This window comes from Capra hircus, chromosome 10, assembly GCF_001704415.2.
Source record: "Capra hircus breed San Clemente chromosome 10, ASM170441v1, whole genome shotgun sequence".
NCBI lineage: Eukaryota > Metazoa > Chordata > Mammalia > Artiodactyla > Bovidae > Capra > Capra hircus.
Window position 1 is genome coordinate 26495615 of NC_030817.1, and position 18821 is coordinate 26514435.

At 40.2% G+C, this 18821-nt stretch overlaps 3 protein-coding genes across 6 annotated transcripts in view; 1 reads left to right on the top strand and 2 right to left on the bottom strand.

Annotated features, from left to right (window-relative positions):
• Positions 1-18680, top strand: part of ZBTB25 (zinc finger and BTB domain containing 25) — a 46338-nt gene extending 27658 nt beyond the window's left edge. The window contains exons 4-6 of one of the 3 annotated variants that reach the window (XM_018054078.1): positions 4632-4725; positions 17631-17709; positions 18105-18680. In XM_018054078.1, coding sequence (XP_017909567.1) covers positions 4632-4725; positions 17631-17661 — 125 coding nt within the window. In that variant the 3' untranslated portion in view covers positions 17662-17709; positions 18105-18680. Of the gene's footprint in view, positions 1-4631; positions 4726-17630; positions 18005-18104 lie in introns of those variants that run through there. The other 2 variants (XM_018054077.1, XM_018054079.1) reach the window with 2 other exon arrangements.
• On the bottom strand, positions 4623-9717 carry AKAP5 (A-kinase anchoring protein 5). The gene is made up of 2 exons (XM_005685969.3): positions 9541-9717; positions 4623-6953 (listed from the first exon to the last, which is right to left on the bottom strand). The coding sequence occupies exon 2, from the start codon at positions 6688-6690 to the stop codon at positions 5404-5406; it is 1287 nt and encodes a 428-aa protein (XP_005686026.1). The 5' UTR covers positions 6691-6953; positions 9541-9717; the 3' UTR covers positions 4623-5403.
• Positions 14445-18821, bottom strand: part of MTHFD1 (methylenetetrahydrofolate dehydrogenase, cyclohydrolase and formyltetrahydrofolate synthetase 1) — a 62102-nt gene continuing 57725 nt past the window's right edge. Inside the window, exons 27-28 of one of the 2 annotated variants that reach the window (XM_018054071.1) lie at positions 16099-16189; positions 14445-14710 (exon numbers count right to left, since the gene is read on the bottom strand). In XM_018054071.1, the coding sequence (XP_017909560.1) occupies positions 16100-16189 (90 nt within the window). In that variant the 3' untranslated portion in view covers positions 14445-14710; position 16099. Of the gene's footprint in view, positions 14711-16095; positions 16190-18821 lie in introns of both variants that reach the window. The other variant, XM_005685970.3, reaches the window with a different exon arrangement.

Below are 18821 nucleotides of genomic sequence, written 5' to 3' on the forward strand. Positions count from 1 at the left end.
TAAGTTCAGAAACTTAGCCTCCAATGATCTCAGGCTTCAAGGGAAAAAAGGTATGTACTTCACAAAGTGATTGGGGGCTCCAGATTTAGCATAAAGGGCAGAATTGCCTGTGAGGACAAGTGTTGCAAAAGGTTATGTACTATTCTCTTAAATTAGAAAGATGTGACAATAAAAAATTTTAATTCCACACAGCATGAAATATTAAATACCCTATGTACAGTGTACATTAACAAGACATTTTACTTCAGAACAAAGTTTAGTTTTAGGACTTTTAAGATGTTATCAACTTTAAATTGATCCCAAGGTTTGGAAAGCACATTCTTTTCTAGAGCCTAATTATTGTCATTGGTCTGCGCTTCAGAAAAACAGGGCTGTCAATGTTTAGGGAAGAAAACTGGTGTCTTAGTAAACACAGAACTTTTGAAACATCCAGCTTTAGCAGGCACCATCTGAATGAGCTTTTTTTTTGCATCAAGGTTGCTTAGTTATTTGGTAACCATACAGATTATTAACAATGTGTCAATACAGAAAAAGCAACTTGAGAACAGCAAGAGGTGAGGAAAACAAGTGCTTCTATCAGGTTCATAGATGGCATCAAAATCAGAATTGTCCTTTAGGTGGAATTATTTCAGTGAAATTGAATTCAAGTTCAAGGTGTTTTCTTTCTCTTTCCTGGAGGTGGGCTCTTTTAGGCATGTCATCATAAAATCTGGCCAACACTCAGCAGAGCAAAACTTTTGATGGTGCTAACTCAGTTTCAATCTGTGATCTTTATGGTTTTAGGAAATTAATGTACTATACCATGTTTCTCTTAAAAGACCTGGGTAAATAAACATGAACCAATATAACATTTATTTTATATTAATATTCAGTACATATATTAATTCAGATTAAAACTTTTTTACAGAGTATTATTTCTTTAATATTTGCATCTGATCCACAGTAATATAGTACTAATTTTAATGAGAAATACAAATTAGAACTTTTGCTTTCATAATAGCTCATCCAATTAACATTTTTACAGACAAAGAACTACTATAAATATGTAACATTATGCAGGCTTTTCTTCTGCACCTGTTCACAAATCAGAAGGAATATACTTTAAAACTACTTAGAAACCAAATGCTATCAAGCTGCCCCTGTATTTATATGACCAGCTGCCTGTGCGTTTATATGACCATCTCCCCACACCTGGCAAAATGAATTCCTGTCTCTTTCGTCTCCCCCGCAGTGCATCACAGTGCTGCGTCCCTGTGGCTCTTTCTTTAACCCCTGTCCCAGTTTCAGTTGCTGCTGTTTCCCAGATTGGGCTTTTCAAGGGCAGACAGCCTGTCCCCTTTATCAGTGTTTGGGATGTGTCATACCCAAAACATTGAATAAATTGAGTTCAACTTAAATTTAAGTAGTTGCTTTCTGTTACATTTTTTGTTAACTAAGGATTACAAAATAATCTTTTCAAAAATGTACCATAAAATGTACTATATACTGAAAATTTGAATTCTGTATAATAAGAAACTAAGTTACACAATAAAACATCACAGGAATTTTAACCTAAAGAACTCTAAACCTTAAATAAAGATGTTTAAAAATGCAGAAAGGGCAGCAGAGAAGTCCACCCCTAAAGTATTGAGTATCAGGTGAAATTAAAAAGCAGACTTCACACATCTGAATAAAGTTGACATTAAAATGATCTTTTCAAACAATGGGATTCTGAAACCTAACAATTATGTTAAAAATTCTGTAAACTGTTCCCCCTTCAAATTAATTCTTAAACTATAAAAAAATAAGGCAACTTGAAGTTAGAAACTTACAGATGAAGTTAACTCTGGATTTTTTGCAGAAGCCAGATTGGACTGGTGCCCTCTCACAATCTGTATTTCTAAAAGCCTTTAGCAGGAAGGTGAGTCACACATACTGGTGAAATAACGTATTCTCTCAAAAATACATCAATCGAATGTCTAAGGCTTCACTAAATAGTAGACCAATTAAGATCACAAACTTCGTGCTGTCAAATAGATTATCTTCAAAGAAAATTATGCAGACAGTTTTCTGAAGAACTCCATTTGTGCCACATGCTTATTGTTCTTTGAGGTGGAGGAGGTGGCAGGGAACCTAATTTCTACTTGAATGTTCTTTTGTTTCCTGCTGCCTTTACTTAAGTTACCAGGGACTATTTTTATACCCTGTAAAGTACTTTGAGAAAATGTTAAGTGGCTAGTGCTACACAAAATAGAGGAGGATTTTCTTATTCTTGTTGTAAAGCAAACTGAATAACACAACTCTCAAAAGGGGGAATATAATGTGCTGAAAAATCATCTGATAAACCAACTAGCCTTGTAAAATTCTGAGTTCAAGAGAAACTGAATCCCAGCTAATTGATGAATATTCATTAAAAGCATTTATACCACAGCAAATTTAAAGGAAAATTAATGTGTTATTAAATTGCATTTTGTGATATTTTAATACTATCAAGTGGATGTGAATTGAATAAGAACCTATTTACATTCCCTTCATGTCTTACATATAAGGTCAAATTGCTTAAAATAAAAAATATTTTATGAAAGACTCCTAAGTCATCTGATTCTTGATTATTTCTATAAGAGCAAAACAATTTACATCATCTTAGAATTCACAGTAGTAGAATTTGGCCATGTAGCAGAATAATCAGATTGAGACCAGTGCATTTCTGGATTCCTTTTTCAAACTGGAATCCTACTTACTTAATTCACCAGATATTCTCAATAGAAAAGATTGAGGAGAAACCATTTAAGAATGAATGCAAATAAAGTACACATTTCATCACAAAAACACTCAATTATAATACATTCTAACCAAATATGTATTACACCACAAAGGGAAAAAAACAATAGAAACCTAGGACTACTTAGTCTTAAAAAATATTCATTACACATATTTATCTCACATGTTTTTAAAACTCCCAAATAAATATACCTAAACACTTGAAAATATTTTCAGTAACTGGTAAGTGCTCTACTTTTTGCTCATTCATGAGAAATTACTAAAAACTTACAATCAAGTATATTGGCTTGAGCCATCCTTGCAGTAAATGAAGGCAGGATTCTTCAAAACTGTAAAACGCACCAACTTTAGTCAGTTTTTAAAAAAATTGCTCACTTTTAAATATGTAGTTGCTGGTAGCTGTCCAAGTCCATTAGCACCACATATAGTGAATTAAAAAGTATTTTTAGGGAGGATGACTTAGCAGTCTTTTGTTTAAGAATTATATAATTAAAAGAAATTGATCTCTTGGGTCATGTTTTGAAAGATCCACTTTTCATCTTGCTAAACTGAAGGACTGGTAGTTTCCTTCCCTGCACTCCCCTCCCCACAAGGTTATAAGCATGAAGGGAGGAAAACCTGGGGAAATACTTTTACACTTCAACAAAGAATCTTGCTAATAATATCTGTTATCTGGTTCAGTTCCAAAGTCACATTTTCTGCCAGAGGTCTCAATAGGTACTTAAAGGAAGAAACTAGATTCTAAGGGACAAATTAGCACATACTTTCTGTATGCAATCCATAAATAATGCAGGAAGTCACCAGATCATTTTAAATCATCTAACGTACATTCTTTTCTTTAAGAACATACGAATACCTTTAACAAGTACCTTACAACTCAAGTGAAACTTCTTTGCTATTTCATCTACTTTCAGAGTGACACTGTTACTCAATAGGGGACTGTACAATGTGAACCCTGACCTGTGAGGTAGGGAGTGTATTGCAGTCTTATGGCCATTTCACACAAGGAAAGGTTGAAACAATTACTTTTTATAAAAAATATGGCTATCACTGAGATCGATGATTTAAATAAAACACTAGCCCTTCTTGCTATATTAAGTTCATTTTTTTGTGTAAGGGATTAGCTGGACTAAGTACTGATGAAAAAGTAAATTTTTAATATTCATGTAAAATGTTTACTGGTGTCTCTCAACACATAGGCACAATGAAGGAATACTAGCATTTAAAATATAATGTACTTCAGTAATAACTTTCCACTTTCTATTCAGCTATGTGTTTGGCTCATTCTTGAGCAAGCATGAGTAATATTTTCATTAAATTATTGTGATTTCCTAATAAATCACAATCCAACCAGTCCATTCCTAGAGGAAATCAGTCCTGAATATTCATTGGAAGGGCTGATGTTGAAGCTGAAACTCCAATACTTTGGCCACCTGATGCAAAGAGCTGACTCATTTGAAAAGACCCTGATGCTGGGAAAGATTGAGGGCAGGAGGAGAAGGGGATGACAGAGGATGAGATGGTTGGATGGCATCACCGACTCAATGGGCGGGAGTTTGAATAAGTTCCAGGGGTTGGTGATGGATAGGGAGGCCTGGCGTGCTGCAGTCCATGGGGTCGCAAAGAGTCAGACATGACTGAGCAACTGAACTGAACTGAATTGACTGTGATTTCCTAGGACTTTTACTGCCAGGTTGGCTTTGAATCCACTCTCCCCTCTTCGAGGAAAGATTGATGAATATAGTCTCCAGAGATTTAATCTTGCAAGATGAATCCTGTGTTACCTGTGATCACTTGTTACTTGGGAAGTTTGTCTTCTCCTGGATGGAAAATAATATTCCACTTTTTGTTTTTGTTGTTGCTTTTTTTAGGCTTTCAGCAGGTGATCTTGCACAAGTGGATTTACAGAAGTCTATCGGGTAGAAGAAAGACGGAGAGGGAAAATGCACTCCCTGTTTCCACAAGGTAATTACTTGCCTGTTTGAAGTAATTTGTGAATGGCTTTTGTAAGGAACTTGAGCAAGACTAGAAAACCACTCATGTTTAATCAAACTATATATATATATATATATATATATATTTTGGTTTGCAGTATTGTTTTGAGGTAAGGCTACTGCCTAGGAGTGTAAGTCCTAGGCAGTAGTCTTACTTCTATAAATCACACATTCACAAAAATAGTTCACCATATTCATCATTTCAAATAACATAAAAGTACACTGTAAAAAAAAGTTGTTGAAAACAGAATGCAATATTAACCTATACACAGTGTTGAACTATCAAAGGAAACCAGGCTTTGTGACATCAGAGGACATGAAAGAGCTTACGGCATACTGCAAGTACTCATTAAATGTATCTTCTCCCAAGCACTCTGATCTCCAGAAACCATTTTAGCAACTCCCCTGATGTCACTTTTCATTGCGATTTGTACTGACTTCCTCCAATCCAGAAGTGGCTGCATTTCAGTGGTAGGGAGGGTTTTATAACTTGATTAATTCTTCAGCACTTGACTTCTAGGTTGGAATTGTGTTGGGTTAAATTCCAGATGCTAAATCTCTCATTTGTTGCTGAAAAAAGAAATGCCACGAATATGTAAAATAATTAACCATTAAGCTTTTGTTTTTCCCTCCCATGATCTAGAAATTGTCACTGTAGACGATTATTTATTGTATTATCATCAGAGGCCATTTCATTAACAAGCTGTTCTATAGACAACTGGATAGCATTCTTGACAAGAGAAGAAGCTGTTTCTATTAAGAGTGTTTCATATTGTTCCGAAGTTCTACCCTCAAAACCACTGTCATTAGCAAAAACCCCTACTTGCTCATTTTCAATTGAAATTAAGAATGGCTTAGGGACATTTTTAGATTTCTTAACATCAAATTCACTGATTTCAGTGTCTGTGATAATAATAGCAATTGGCTCCATTCTTTTGCTTTCTTCTGGTTTGGGTTTTTCTGCAGTGATCTCATTTTCTTGAAAATCCAGTTCCTGGCTCAATTCAGTATCTTTTGGCTTACTCTCCTCAACAACAATCTCTCTACTTCCATGCTCCTTCCAATCTGGTCCACTTTCTAGGACACCATTTCTGGCTTCTTCCAGAATTTGTTGATCTGGGACTGCAGGCGAGGGAGGAATCTCAGAACCCACTGGGAGCTCCTGTTCTGTGTCCGAAGCTTCCAGTGGGCTCACTTGCTGAGGTTGAGTGCTTTGTTTTTCCTCAAGCATTTCAGTATCTTTTTCAGGGATTAGAGTTCCTGTTTGAATAGCAGAATGACCCATATCTAACTCAAGTTCTACTGAAATCACTTTCTCTCCAGGAGAAGTTATGCTGTTGTTCACATTTGATTCACAGACCTCATCATCCCCTTTCTGTGAGACAGCTTCCCTTACATCCCGGGGCGACTTGCTGTTTGTTGTCTGGTCATCTGATTGGGTCAGAGTTTTTGTAACCAGATTTTCAGCCTCTTGGACTTTGACACTGCAGTCTGAATCTTCTATGATTTTGGAGTGATTACTTCTTTTCTCTCCTTTTGAGAATTTTATGCAGGGAATCTTGAGTCTGGATTTTGCCTTTTTCTTAGAAGGATTAGCATCCTCAGCATTGATTTCCGATTGCAGTTTAGCCTCAAAGGGCTTTTGCTGCTTTGAAGACTCTGACCTTTTCCTGCGTGTTACAAGGCGTTTGATTGAGGCCCAGGCCCCGCCAGGGTGCTGTGGCTGATCAGAAGCTCCTGCTTCTGGAGGACACTTCCTTGTTGCATCAGCAGCTTTAGAGCTGGCTTCGGGCTTCATTGCTTTGGCTGCTTTTTTTCTTCTCTTGAAGCAGAGCATCGATGCTTTTTCCTCCTGCCTCTCATCCTGACGTCTAACTTCTGCTGATCTCGTCTCATCCTTGCTTTCTACTTGTATTTCAGAAACTGTGATCTCCATTTTCACATTACACTCTTTCTTCCTCTAGAAAACTATATCGTCTCTTCGTTAGCAGTCTATTATAACAAAAAAGTGGGCAAAAATATCACACTGAGTAAAATTTCTTCCAGATGTAATCATTCCTTTTGTCTTACTCCATATAGTCATTTTAGGTGGTTTCTCCAGTTATACAAATGCCTACATTCTCTATTACTTGTAATTTCGCTAATTTCTTCATGAAAGCCCTTTTACTGGATAGATTTTTGTTTTATTTAAGGAGCAACCTGATAAGAGAAAAGAGGGATATTTTATTTCACCATCAGTCTATTGTTTTCTATAGAGACTATTTCAGTTGAATGCATATGATTCTACCTGGCATATTTCCCATAAACTAATTTACTGAAATGACTGGAGAATAAAAATTGGGGTTTATTTTTGCCCTATCCAAAAGACTTCAGTGTGAATTTATTTTACTCTCTTTTCTTTGTTAAAACTTCATTTTGAGTTACTCTGCATATCTGTTATTATTTTATCAATTCTGGAGTTGTGCTGTTTCTGTGAATTATGTAATTCTCTGAATTGCAAGTTAACAAACAAAAATCACCATCACCACAAAAAACAACAAAAACAATGAAGAGTAGGGTGATAAGCAAGATAATGTAATTTTTTATTACATGCAATAAAGAGTTCTGAAGTTGCAAAGATCTTAGAGATTATTTGAGATTATTCAAGTTGAGCCAGGTGAAAAAACTGAACTCCGGCGTGGGCAGCTGGCCTGCTGAAGGTCTCACAGTTAAGATGAAGTCAGAGCCAGAGTTAGAACTGAAGACTTTGACTCTCTAATGCTCTTTCCAGTATACCATAAGGTTTCTGTTCTAAAAATGTATGTTCCATGAAGGAGGTGCTACTTTTCATACATGCTCATGGGAAATTTAACATACTGTCATTCTCTACTTGTAAATTTGTTTGTATAATTTTAACACTTTTTTCTAAGTATCTGCTGTTCAAACATTTTCTATAATGAGCACATAGTTGAAGGTCAGAGTGAATAATAACAGTTGACATTTATTGAGCAACTCCTATGTATTAGGAAGTGCTAAGCACTTTTATATACATCTCTAATCCTCCCACATTACAGAGGAGGTGGTGCTATCACCATCTACAGATGAAGAAATTGAGGCCTAGATAGGTTAAGTAACTTGCTCTAGATTATACGGCTAGTTGATAACAGAGCTCAGATTCAACCCAAGATTGCCTGTTTTCAAAGCTTGTCCTCTGAAACTGGGCTTTAAGAGTTTCATCAGAAAAATGAACTGTTTGGAGATGCTAATCTGCACTAGACTCACTAGTCAAAAAATTTAAAAACTGCTTATGGTCATGTAACCAAAATGTAACCCATCGACTCATAACTGAACCAAGACTCAGAATGAGTTCTTGCTATTTTAAAATCAAGCTTTTGAAATTCTTTGTATTTTATTATCTTGGCTCTGGAACTAATTTGAAAGCCAAAAGTAAGTTGATAAGATAGGCAATTGGCAAACTAATTAGTGACATAAATATAAAGGTATATTTTAAAATCAATCCACAGAGTGGTATGAGGGTACCAATGAACAGAGATGTGAGGTGGTTACCTAACAAAAATCCTATGAATTTTAGATGGGTGTCCTAAAATAAGCAAAAGGACTCTTTCTTTGTACTGGTTTTTGTTTGTTTTTTAATGTAAATCCTTCAATGTTGAAGGTTTATTTGGGTAGCCCTTGATTCCATGAGCCACAGAAGGAACTGGAACTCTCAAAATCAGTTCATCATCTAAGTAAATATCCCCTTAGGTTGGGTCTTACATACTCCATTCCTCTGACAGAAAGACAAAGTCATCCTAGAACAATGACGAAACTAAAATATGAACATTTTTACAATGTCCCTCCTCATATGCTTCCATAACACAAGAACCACAGCTGATTATAGCTCTTTAAATCTCCTCCCTTCTTGTGAATTCTCAGCGCCTGGGAGTTTTTATTAACCAGAGGATGTAGAGCCAATAGAAATATTGAAATTAGACCATGTTTAGAAATGTATCATTTGCAATTATCCTAGATTGCCCAAAGACAACTGCTTGAGAAGCTCACTTGAATGTATATCAGATGAAGAAATACAACAAATATCCACATAAAACCTAACTGAAACGGGGAAGGTGCAGGGCAGCGACACTAAAACTTTGCATAACACTAAGCTGCAAATGATTTGTCCTTAACCTGCGCAGACGGTTTTATCGCCTCGGCAATCTCAAAGTCCCTGTTATAATTTCCTGATAGAACCGCAAGTTTACTGCCACAGAAAATACCGCTCCCCATATTCCCGTGAGCAGAGAAGCACAGAGGCAAAAAGCAGCCGCTCTCTGGGGAAAGTAGTGAGTCTCTCCCATCTCCCGGTGCGGACCGCGAAGCTTCCTCCGGGAGGAAGGCGTCTCTCCTTCGGCTAGATTGTGCGTTTGGCAGGAGCCAGAGCGCAGGAGAAAGTACTCAAAACGGAAAATGCTGGGGCGTGGAACAGGTAACCCAGCTTCAAGTTCTCTGCACAACGATAATGGCCAGGAACTCCACAGCGTATTTCCCCCAAAAGGGCAAGGAATGAAAAAAAGCTATCAGCAACACCTGCTCCTAGGAGATGTAACACGAAGAGGTGGGCGGACAGAGCCGATGAGGGTCACTCTGGCTGGAGATGTCTGCGGGCAAACGACCTTCCTGATTCTCACCCCGGCCACCTTGGGTGGTCAAGCGGGGACCTCCCGCCTACTCTGCCACACAGGCTATCAGCGGACCGGACACCTACCCGCACCCTCTCCCCGGCAACCTCCTCGCCCTCCTCACTTACCGAGGGGTCCCTGGCAGAGGCAGGGCTGGACGCCGGGGCATGCGGGAAGCCACGGTCGCACCGGGAAAGAGCAGCCCTCTGCAGAGGGACCGCAGCCCCGCGGCGCCCCCTCCCCAGAGCGCGGGGACCGACAGGCGGCAGCACCAATGCGCGCGGAGGGGGCGGGCGCGGGGCGGGGCCGGGCTGGGGGCGGCGGGTGGTGAGGGTAGCAGATCCAGATCTAGATTCCATCTAGCAGTTCGCCCGGCCGCCGAGAAGCCGACCGTCGCTCTTCCAGCCTGGCGGCAATCCCCGCCGCGCGACCTCATACGAGAGTGAGCCGGCAGATGGGGAAGGGACCAGGGTCGAAAACCTCTTTTTTTCTCAGAGCAAAGTAGTTAAATCCAATTTTAAATGACAGGCATCCCATTATAAATCCCCCCACTGAATATTTAAGTCACAGCATACAGCACATTTTAAAAGTAGGATTCAAAAGTTTGCAGTGAACCTTGTTTGGAGAGAAAATGACATTATATGAATTGATAGAGAAAGAGAAAAACAAAACAAAAACCTCATTACACCCAAACCCACTCGTGGGAAAGTTTTGGATATCAAGGTTCACAGCCAAAGGGTTTCAGAACCTTAAGACATAGTAGGCTCTTCTCTCCCTAAATGTCTAGAAGGCGGGCAGAAATGATGCAATCTGTGTGCCGTCGAGTTCAGAACCCAGGAACCCAGCTCCACCCATCGTTTATACCTTGTATAGATTTCCAAGATTAAGTGACTTACAAGTTACCCATGTTTCCCTTCAGTATGTTCCTGCTGCTGCTGCTGCTAAGTCGCTTCAGTCGTGTCCGACTCTGTGCGACCCCACCAGGCTCCCCTGTCCCTGGGATTCTCCAGGCAAGAACACGAGTGGGTTGCCAGTGCCTTCTTCAATGCATGAAAGTGAAAGTGAAGTCGCTCAGTCGTGTCCAACTCTTAGCAACCCCATGGACTGCAGCCCAACAGGCTCCTCCAGCCATGGGATTTTCCAGGCAAGAATACTGGAGTGGGGTGCCATTGCCTTCTCTCTCAGTTAAGTGGGGGGTGGAGAACTGGAGCCGTGTTCCTCACAACTCCAGTCCTGATCAGAGGAAGGGTACTGGCATTATCTACTCTCCTGCCTGACTGGAGGGTAGATTCAGCGTAAGTATTGTGTATTTTCACACATTTTGAGTCTTTATTAATAGATTCTTAAACTTTAGTGAAAAGCATCGTAAGCATTTATTTGTACACGTAATCCATTGTGTGCTATACATTAACACCAATGAAAGGTGTTGCAGTGAGTGACTTGCTTTGGGTTTAATATGACCTACAAGGGCACTCCTGGGAGCTCCAGAGCTGAGGTCCTCCAGTATGCTTGGCTCCTCTCTCCTCCCCTGGCCCCTCCCATGCACACCACCCAGATGAAGAGCTCATTAAGATGGAGGGAAGAATTTCTGAAAAGTAGTTGTACTTATCTCTTTTCTTTTATAGGATCATGATGCTTTATAGGTAAACAGTTACCCATTTGGGAATGTTTTTCCAGGTATATATTTTTATATATTTATATATATATAGAATCTTTGTTAAGATTCTATAGCTTTATCTGAGACTTATTAAGCAAAGAACTATTAGCACACAAAGGTAAAGATGAATCTTATCTGTCAAGATCTTAGAGACAAAAGCTGTAAAACAGGAAAATCCATAAGCATCCAATTTATAGTAGTTATAATTAAGAATTCAATTTATCTTTGTTTATTCAGCAAATATATGTGAAGATGTCTCAGATGGGTTACTGACCCTGCTGTCAGTTTTGAACTTTAAACAAATCAAAAAAATCTATGCCATTCATAACTAACTGAGATGCTATTACTGAGATACAAATTTTCTCAAATCTAGCAGATTTGGGAGTTTGCAGCAATTTCAAGCAAAAATAAGATGAGCTTATCTATATGAAGACAGGGTAGAACAGCTGTCTTATTAGGAAGTAATTGGAAATGAAATAAGCAACAGATTAAAACAATAAAGGTCATCTTAATGACATAGATCTTATTCCATCTTCTTTTCTTAAAAAAAAAATTACTGAAAAGTGGTTTGGGGTAAGAGGTGAATTGATTTTGTATTTGAAGGGCAGATTTAAGGTATATTACATATAACTCATCTCCAACCTCCAAGACACACATAGTATAGAATCATAAATAAAATACTGTAGTGTGGTTTTTCTTTAGGATATAACTAGAACCCAATGCAAAATAAGTTTCAAAAAATATATCCAGTGCCTTATACATGAAAGAAACCTGTCATCCTTGAACTCATTTAAGTGACAGTTAGTAAGCTATTACCCATATCATTGTCTGCTATTCCATTAGTAGCTTTTTATTATATAATGAGAAACAGGCTCTAAATATATCTTCAATCTGATGAGAAATTACCCTACCTACAGCTTATCTTGTTAATATCACCAGATACAGTGTGCCAATAAAATCGCTTGCTTATTTATCTGATCTCTACAGATGATACCATTTCTCCCATTCTAGTCCCTATCCACCCACAGCCTGGGTCTGCAGTTACCAAAAATGGTTTATAACTCCTTGGTCATAATTCTTACATGTTATGAGACCTCCTGGGAATAAGCCCTCCACTTCCCTTCCCCGGTACACCATTAAATGAATATGGCTGCAGCTCTCTGCTGGTCTGATCTGTTTCTAGGCACCACCAGGGTTGCCCCAGCCAACGTAAACTTGACACTAATTCGGCTGCAATCTGCTTTACTTGACAGCACATAAACATTTTCTTCCTTGAATTGAGAATGTATATACATCTTCATTGCACAGCAAGCCTCTGAGGTGCAGATCTGAGGAGATGCAATCTGTTTATCAGTAACATTGCGAATATAGGGAGGGAAGCCATTAACTACTCAGGGTCAGAGCAGGGACAGGGAGGTCGGTGATCTTGGAAGGATGCCTAGGCTCACTAGTCCTTCTCTGGCCACACCAACTATTCCAAAGCCACTAATGCTTGGCAGTAAGTCTTGAGTTCAGGTCTTCAGATAGCCTGCAGTTATTTTTTGTTCTTTATGCCTTCTCTTGAGCTTAGAATACTGGGTAAAAAACTATTTATTTATTATATTCAAAGTAAGTCACTCAGTCATGTCATACTCTTTGTGACCCCATGGACTATAGTCAATGGAATTCTCCAGGCCAGAATCCTTCTCCAGGGGATCTTCCCAACCCAGGGATTGAACCCAATTCTCCCAACATTGCGGCTGAGCCACCAGGGAAGCCCATTTATGTATTAGGGCTCTGTTTATAATCTTTGTCTTCCCACCAGTTGGGTTCAGCGTTTCTAGAAATATTAAAGATTAAGCCCACATGGCTGGGACTTCCCTGGAAGTCCAGTGGTTAGGACTCTGTATCTTCCACTGCAGGGGCCACGAGTTTGATCCCTGGTCTGGGAACTAGCTGCGTAGCACAGCCAAAACACATATACAACAAACAAAACCCACATGGCTTCTGGTGATATGAGAAAGCCTAAATTTTTAAAGATGATCTTCAGGGCACTTAGACAATACACTGCTTTACTCTCCTGTTTACCAACTGAATTCCCAGCAGGTCCCATTCCAGATGAGGTTTTATAGGACATAAAAAAACAAAAACAAAAAACACTGGAAATAGTGAACTCTGTGCAGACGGCCCCAATGATGCTTTCGAACAGGAACTGACAACATCAGTGTGTGTGTGATGTGCCAGGAAGCGTACAAAGCATGATGGAGCTGGGGCTCTTGCTTTGACCCCCTCTGCCATATGCCCACTGCTGTCATTTCTTTAGACTGTGAAACTGACAGTATTAAAACACTGATATGAACCACCTAGGGAATTAAAAATAATAAAACCAAGGACACCAGGAAAAACGCTGCTCTGCAATGCTTACTGAGCAGCACTGGCACCAGTGTGGATGTGACATCTTCTGGAAGGGCCCAGTGCAGGACGAGAGAGGGGAGAGAGAAGGAAAAATGGCAGAAGAACTGAGATGGACGATGAACAAAGAGAGAAGGGAAAACATTTGAGGGGAAGAAACATCCTGTAAGGAGGGCTAAGGAGCTCAGGCACAGGGCAGAAGCTAAATAATCATTCTCTGAGTCAACAGAGCCATCCTACGGTTAATACTGGATAACCATCCTTCCCGAGGACTTTTAAAAATGAACGGTGCTGGGGCCTTCCCTGGTGGTCCAGTGCCTAGGACTCTGAGCTCCCAATGCAGGGGGCCCAGGTTTGATCCCTGGCTGGGAAACTAGATCCCACATGCTGCATCTAAGACCTGGCACAGCCAAATAAATAAATTAAAAAAATATATATATATAAAAGAATGGTGCTGAAGCTGTGACAGCAATGGGAATTCTAAGGAAGTTCAGGATAAAAACCTATATAAGTAACACTTTCTCAGAATTAAAAAAAAAAAAAAAAGCAATATTTTGGACTTCCCTGGTCAAGCTTCCAAAGCAGAGGGCATGGGTTCAATCACTGGTTGGGGAAGTTTCACACGCATGCAGTGTGGCAAAGAAAAAAAAAAAAGTAGCTCCCAAAAAACTAGACTGACTTATTGACCAAGGCAATGAGGCCAAGAACGCATTAAAAAAAAAATATATATATATATATATATACGTATATATATACATGACAAAAAGGCATGTTCTCCAAATTCCATTTCTCCCTCAGCCCTCTAAGAAGGTCTCCTTATTACGTGTCCTCCCAGAAACACACAAGCACGCACGCATCATTCCCCCTTTAAACACAACGTATCCTAAGGTACACACTAGGACTTGCTTCTTCTGTTGTGGCAGAGGTCTCCCAGATCACACGGGAAAGCAGAGCTAAGGCAACACAGACTGTTAATGCTATAACTTCTATTTGAACGCAGAGACTGAAAAATTATTTACTTTTATTCTATGGATTCTGTAAGGTAATTAGACGTGTACATGATTCAGGTTAATTTATACACAATGATGCAAATTAAAACTGAAGAAAGGCTTCTGGGGAAACTCCCGCTACTCATTTCAGAAGACCTTTGGAGCAGACTGACTTCTCTTCATTTCCCCACACTTCCTGACAGGAGGCCTGAATAAACACCAGCCAAACTTTCAAAACAGCTTCTTGAAGGTGGACAATCTAGAAAGACAAAGAGACAAGAAACGCACAGTTTTCTCTAAGCACTGAAATATCTCCTCTTCCTGTCCACACCACACCATCATCTACCGCTGCTGAAGTTGTTAACAGTTACCTCCTTTCTTACCGTCAACACTTCTGTGCACAGACTTGAAAACAATGTATAGGATTTATACCATGGCTGTGCGAATACTGTCTAAGTCCAGACCAAGGATGTGTAAGTCCAGACCAAGCAGGTGCCACGATGACATTTCCAAGGTCACACATGCCTCCTGAAGAACAGCACTTCCCCAGCACCAAGCCCAGGTGTCTCTGCTTCTGTGACAACCATCCGTACAGCTGCCTGGATGATAGCCATGGTTGGCTTCCACCTGGACCCTGACTTTCTTAGACAATGTCAGAGCCTTTCTTTGGCATAATTACCCTTTTGACACCCTTGTCTTAGCTCTCTCCAGTCTTTCCTCCCTCCTTCTATTCCATGTGGGACTTGAACTCTAGGTCACTTGCACTTCTCGGGACTCCCCTTCATTACAGTCTAGATTAAGATTTGATCTTCTGAAAACCAGGTCTTCCTTTGCCCTGGTATGGTCCTCATTTTGCTGGAGTAAACTGCTAAATCCCTTCCGAGGAAGAGACGTGGGAGCAGCAAGCTTGCGCATGTCTGAGAACACCTGGACAGTTTTAGTGGAGTGTAAATACAGGTAGAAAGTCACCTTTCCTCGTGAGTGTGGAGGGCTTTCCTCCACTGTCTAAAAGCCTCTTACTACTGAGAAGACAGGGGTTCAGTCTAATTCTCACTTCTTTCACAGGCCAGCCATTTTTTCTTCTCTGGAGAAGGGTTTTTAGGATTTTCATCTTTAATGTCTTTGAGATTTCACCTGGTATGTCCAGGGGTGGCTCATTCATTGTGAGGAGTATTTTGGGGCCCTTCATTTAAGACCCCAAGAATTCCTGGACTGCTCCTGCTTCCTCCTTTCATCTACTTTCTAGGACATTTACTCACTCCTGCCTGCCGTCCATTCAGAGTATACAGACCTTCAGCTGCTCCTGCCCTCCAAGGTGCCATCAGCTCCAAGCCCAGAGTCTCCTGGGGGTCCACAGAGGTCTAACCTTCACTGGGGTCCCTCCACAATTCATCAGATGGTGCCTCTCCCCTTGATGCTGCCAATTTGTGATGAACCCTGTTCTTCTTCCAAAAATGTACGGAAGTATAAATATTTCACTTACTGGGTACTGCCAATGCTCGCTACTACCACCTCTTCTCTCACTGATGTCTGGAAAGGAATCTTAAGTTATGAAATCTTCATTTTCATAGCTTTAGATGGAACCTGATAATTCATAAATATGCCTCATAAGGAAAAAGCAAAACTTCTGCCAGTGATGAACTTACCTGTTTAGAACAGCCCATTCACCTGCTCAGTTTCCGGGTCCAAATCAATATCATAGAAACAGGGCCGAGTAGGGAGTCCAGGCATGGTGCTCATCTAGATGTGAAATAGCATTAAAAACAAGCTAAACTAGGTCTTTTCCTTCACGTTCCTTTCAGTTAGAAAGCCCAAGACACAATATTATTTTACAGTTGTCCATAAAGTGGCACTCTTCGTGTTATAAATTAAAAACCAAGTCACTGATTCTGTTATGATCTCAAGAGAAAACACTTGAGTCCTCCAGCAAACCCCTCGCCAGTATTCCCTCTGGGCTCCCACACAGACAGCTGCAACAGGAGGCTGAGGGGGTGTTTGCACCTTCGTCCCACAATGCTAGGTGCCGGGAGGATAACCCAGTTATTCACCCCCTTGGTTCTCACACTGAAAGACCAAAAGGAGGTGCAGGCTTGTCTGCTATTTAATTTTGTTTCAATGAGTCTTGAGATGATACTGGTATTATTTTTGCTTCAGTAACAAAAGATTAGCAATCAGTATCCTTTAACTTGGGCCAAGACGTTGCTGGACACAATCTAGATGGTTTTACAATCACTGTTACTACTGGTCCAATCTGGCTTTCTAAAACTGAACTTGCAATGCTTGTGGATATTATTTATACTTGTTTCATCTAAAGAGTTGGCTTTGACAAATACCTACTTAGATATAAATTTCTAAAGTCTTGTCAGTGAAAACTCAGTATATTTTAACCTGTAACAACATCCTTTTTAAAAAATATATACATACAAGTTTCAAATCAGATCCAGACAGGAGGCGAGACTAAATGAAACTTCTACAACTTTACTATAAAAGTGTCATAGAAAAGGATGAGTCACCTTCCATAACACAAAATACATATACTTTAGAAAACCTGATTCTGACATCTGAGTGTCAGTCAACACTCCTGAGAACATACTATATGGAGCTCATGTTGGTCTTCAGTCTCAAATTCTGTAAGAGAAGCAAGTGCTAAGCGTGGGGATGAGGAAGAAAAAGGGAGCCTGAAGATGACATTATAAAGATGAAGGCCAGGTGCCCACTGATGTAGACACACATGTGCAAGCTGGCAGAAAATTCTGAAGATGTTACGCCAAATAGTAATTAGCCGGATTTTCAGTACTTTTATTCTTTTCCAAGTAGGACTTTTTACCCTTAGAAACTGGTCATATTGATAATCAGAAAACATTTTAAAATAAGATTATATATATACATATAGGGACTTAGATTAAAAAAACAACAAAAACCCTCCCCAAAGAAGCCACCACCCTGTGAATTAGTACATACAATGCTCAAATCCTCTGAGCCTCATTCAGGCCCCAACAGCAGTTAGAAAGCAGGAAGAACAGAAATCATCGAGCCATCTAGATTCTGTGTGGAAATGTGTTGGTCCAAGGGGGCTTCTAATGTGAGTGTGTTCTAGATGAGACTGTCGTGGAGCTGGGCAGGCTGTGTTCCTCTCTGACCTGCAGGCCTGACACTTTCAGTTTTGCTTTTGTCTCTACAGACACCCTTCTGCGTGCACACATCAAAAGTGACAATGCTGCTCTGCTTCTTCAGCTGCTGACAATTTCTCCAGAATCAATGTACGTTCTACAATATCCAAGGTGCGGGATAAATGGTTTAGAGTTCTTATTAAAAGGGGATTTCGACAAACCCTGAGCACTGATGAATGTCAAGATCACTGAGGTGATGGTGAGGCCTCCTGCCTCTGAAGGGGCAGAGGGACACTGGCTTGCAGGCCCGTCTGGCCACCACTGTGGCATGGTGATGCTGCCCAGAGCGCTGCGAGGAGCAGGGCTCACACCTCTTGTTGTTTAGTTGCTCAGTTGTGTCCGACTCTTTGTGACCCCTTGGACTAGCCTGACAGGCTCCTTTGTCCATGGGATTTCCCAGGCAAGAATACTGGAGTGGGTTGCCATTTCCTTCTCCAGGGGATCTTCCCAATCCAGGGATCCAACCAGTGTCTCCTGCTTGGCAGGCAGATTCTTTACCACTGAGACACCTGAACTTTCCTGAGACCGAAACCAGCAGAGCTGGAAGTGGATTTGGCTTTAACGTTCTGTACTTCTGACTGTAATACTGCCTCCTACCGCCTTCTTACTGTACTGAAAGAAGCTCCAAAAGGAGATGTATTGATTTCTTTTACTTGCGTACTGGCTTAGTTCACTATTTCAATCCCGTTATTGCAGGTAAGAAAAAGCTGCAGATATACTGGTTGGCCAGAAAGTTCATTTGGGTTTTTCTGTACATCTCAAACGAATTTTCTGGCCAACCAAATAGGCTACTGGGCAGATCTGTGGGGGAAACCTGGGCACAGGATCAATGCAGACTTCAGGCCAGAGTCCAAACTAACTAACAAAGTCAGTCCAAATCATGCCCGTAACCTTTCCTCTACTTCCCAATTAGCAATTTTCCTCCTAAAACATGTATGAAACCTGTAAGACAGGAAGGATCTGAAAATTAATTCATCTCAAAGCGTAAATAATCAGCCATAAAAAGGAACCCATTTGAGTTAGTTCTAATGCGGTGGATGAACCTAGAACCTATTATACAGAGTGAAGTAAGTCAGAGAAAGATAAATACCGTATTCTAACACACATATACGGAATCTAGAAAAATGGTACTGAATAATTTATTTACAGGGCAGCAGTGGAGAAACAGACATAGAGAACAGACTTATGGACATGGGGAGAGG

What these genes read in the sequence shown, in the direction of transcription:
- AKAP5 (XM_005685969.3), bottom strand. Translation starts at nt 6,690, where the DNA reads ATGGAGATCACAGTTTCTGAAATACAAGTAGAAAGCAAGGATGAGACG.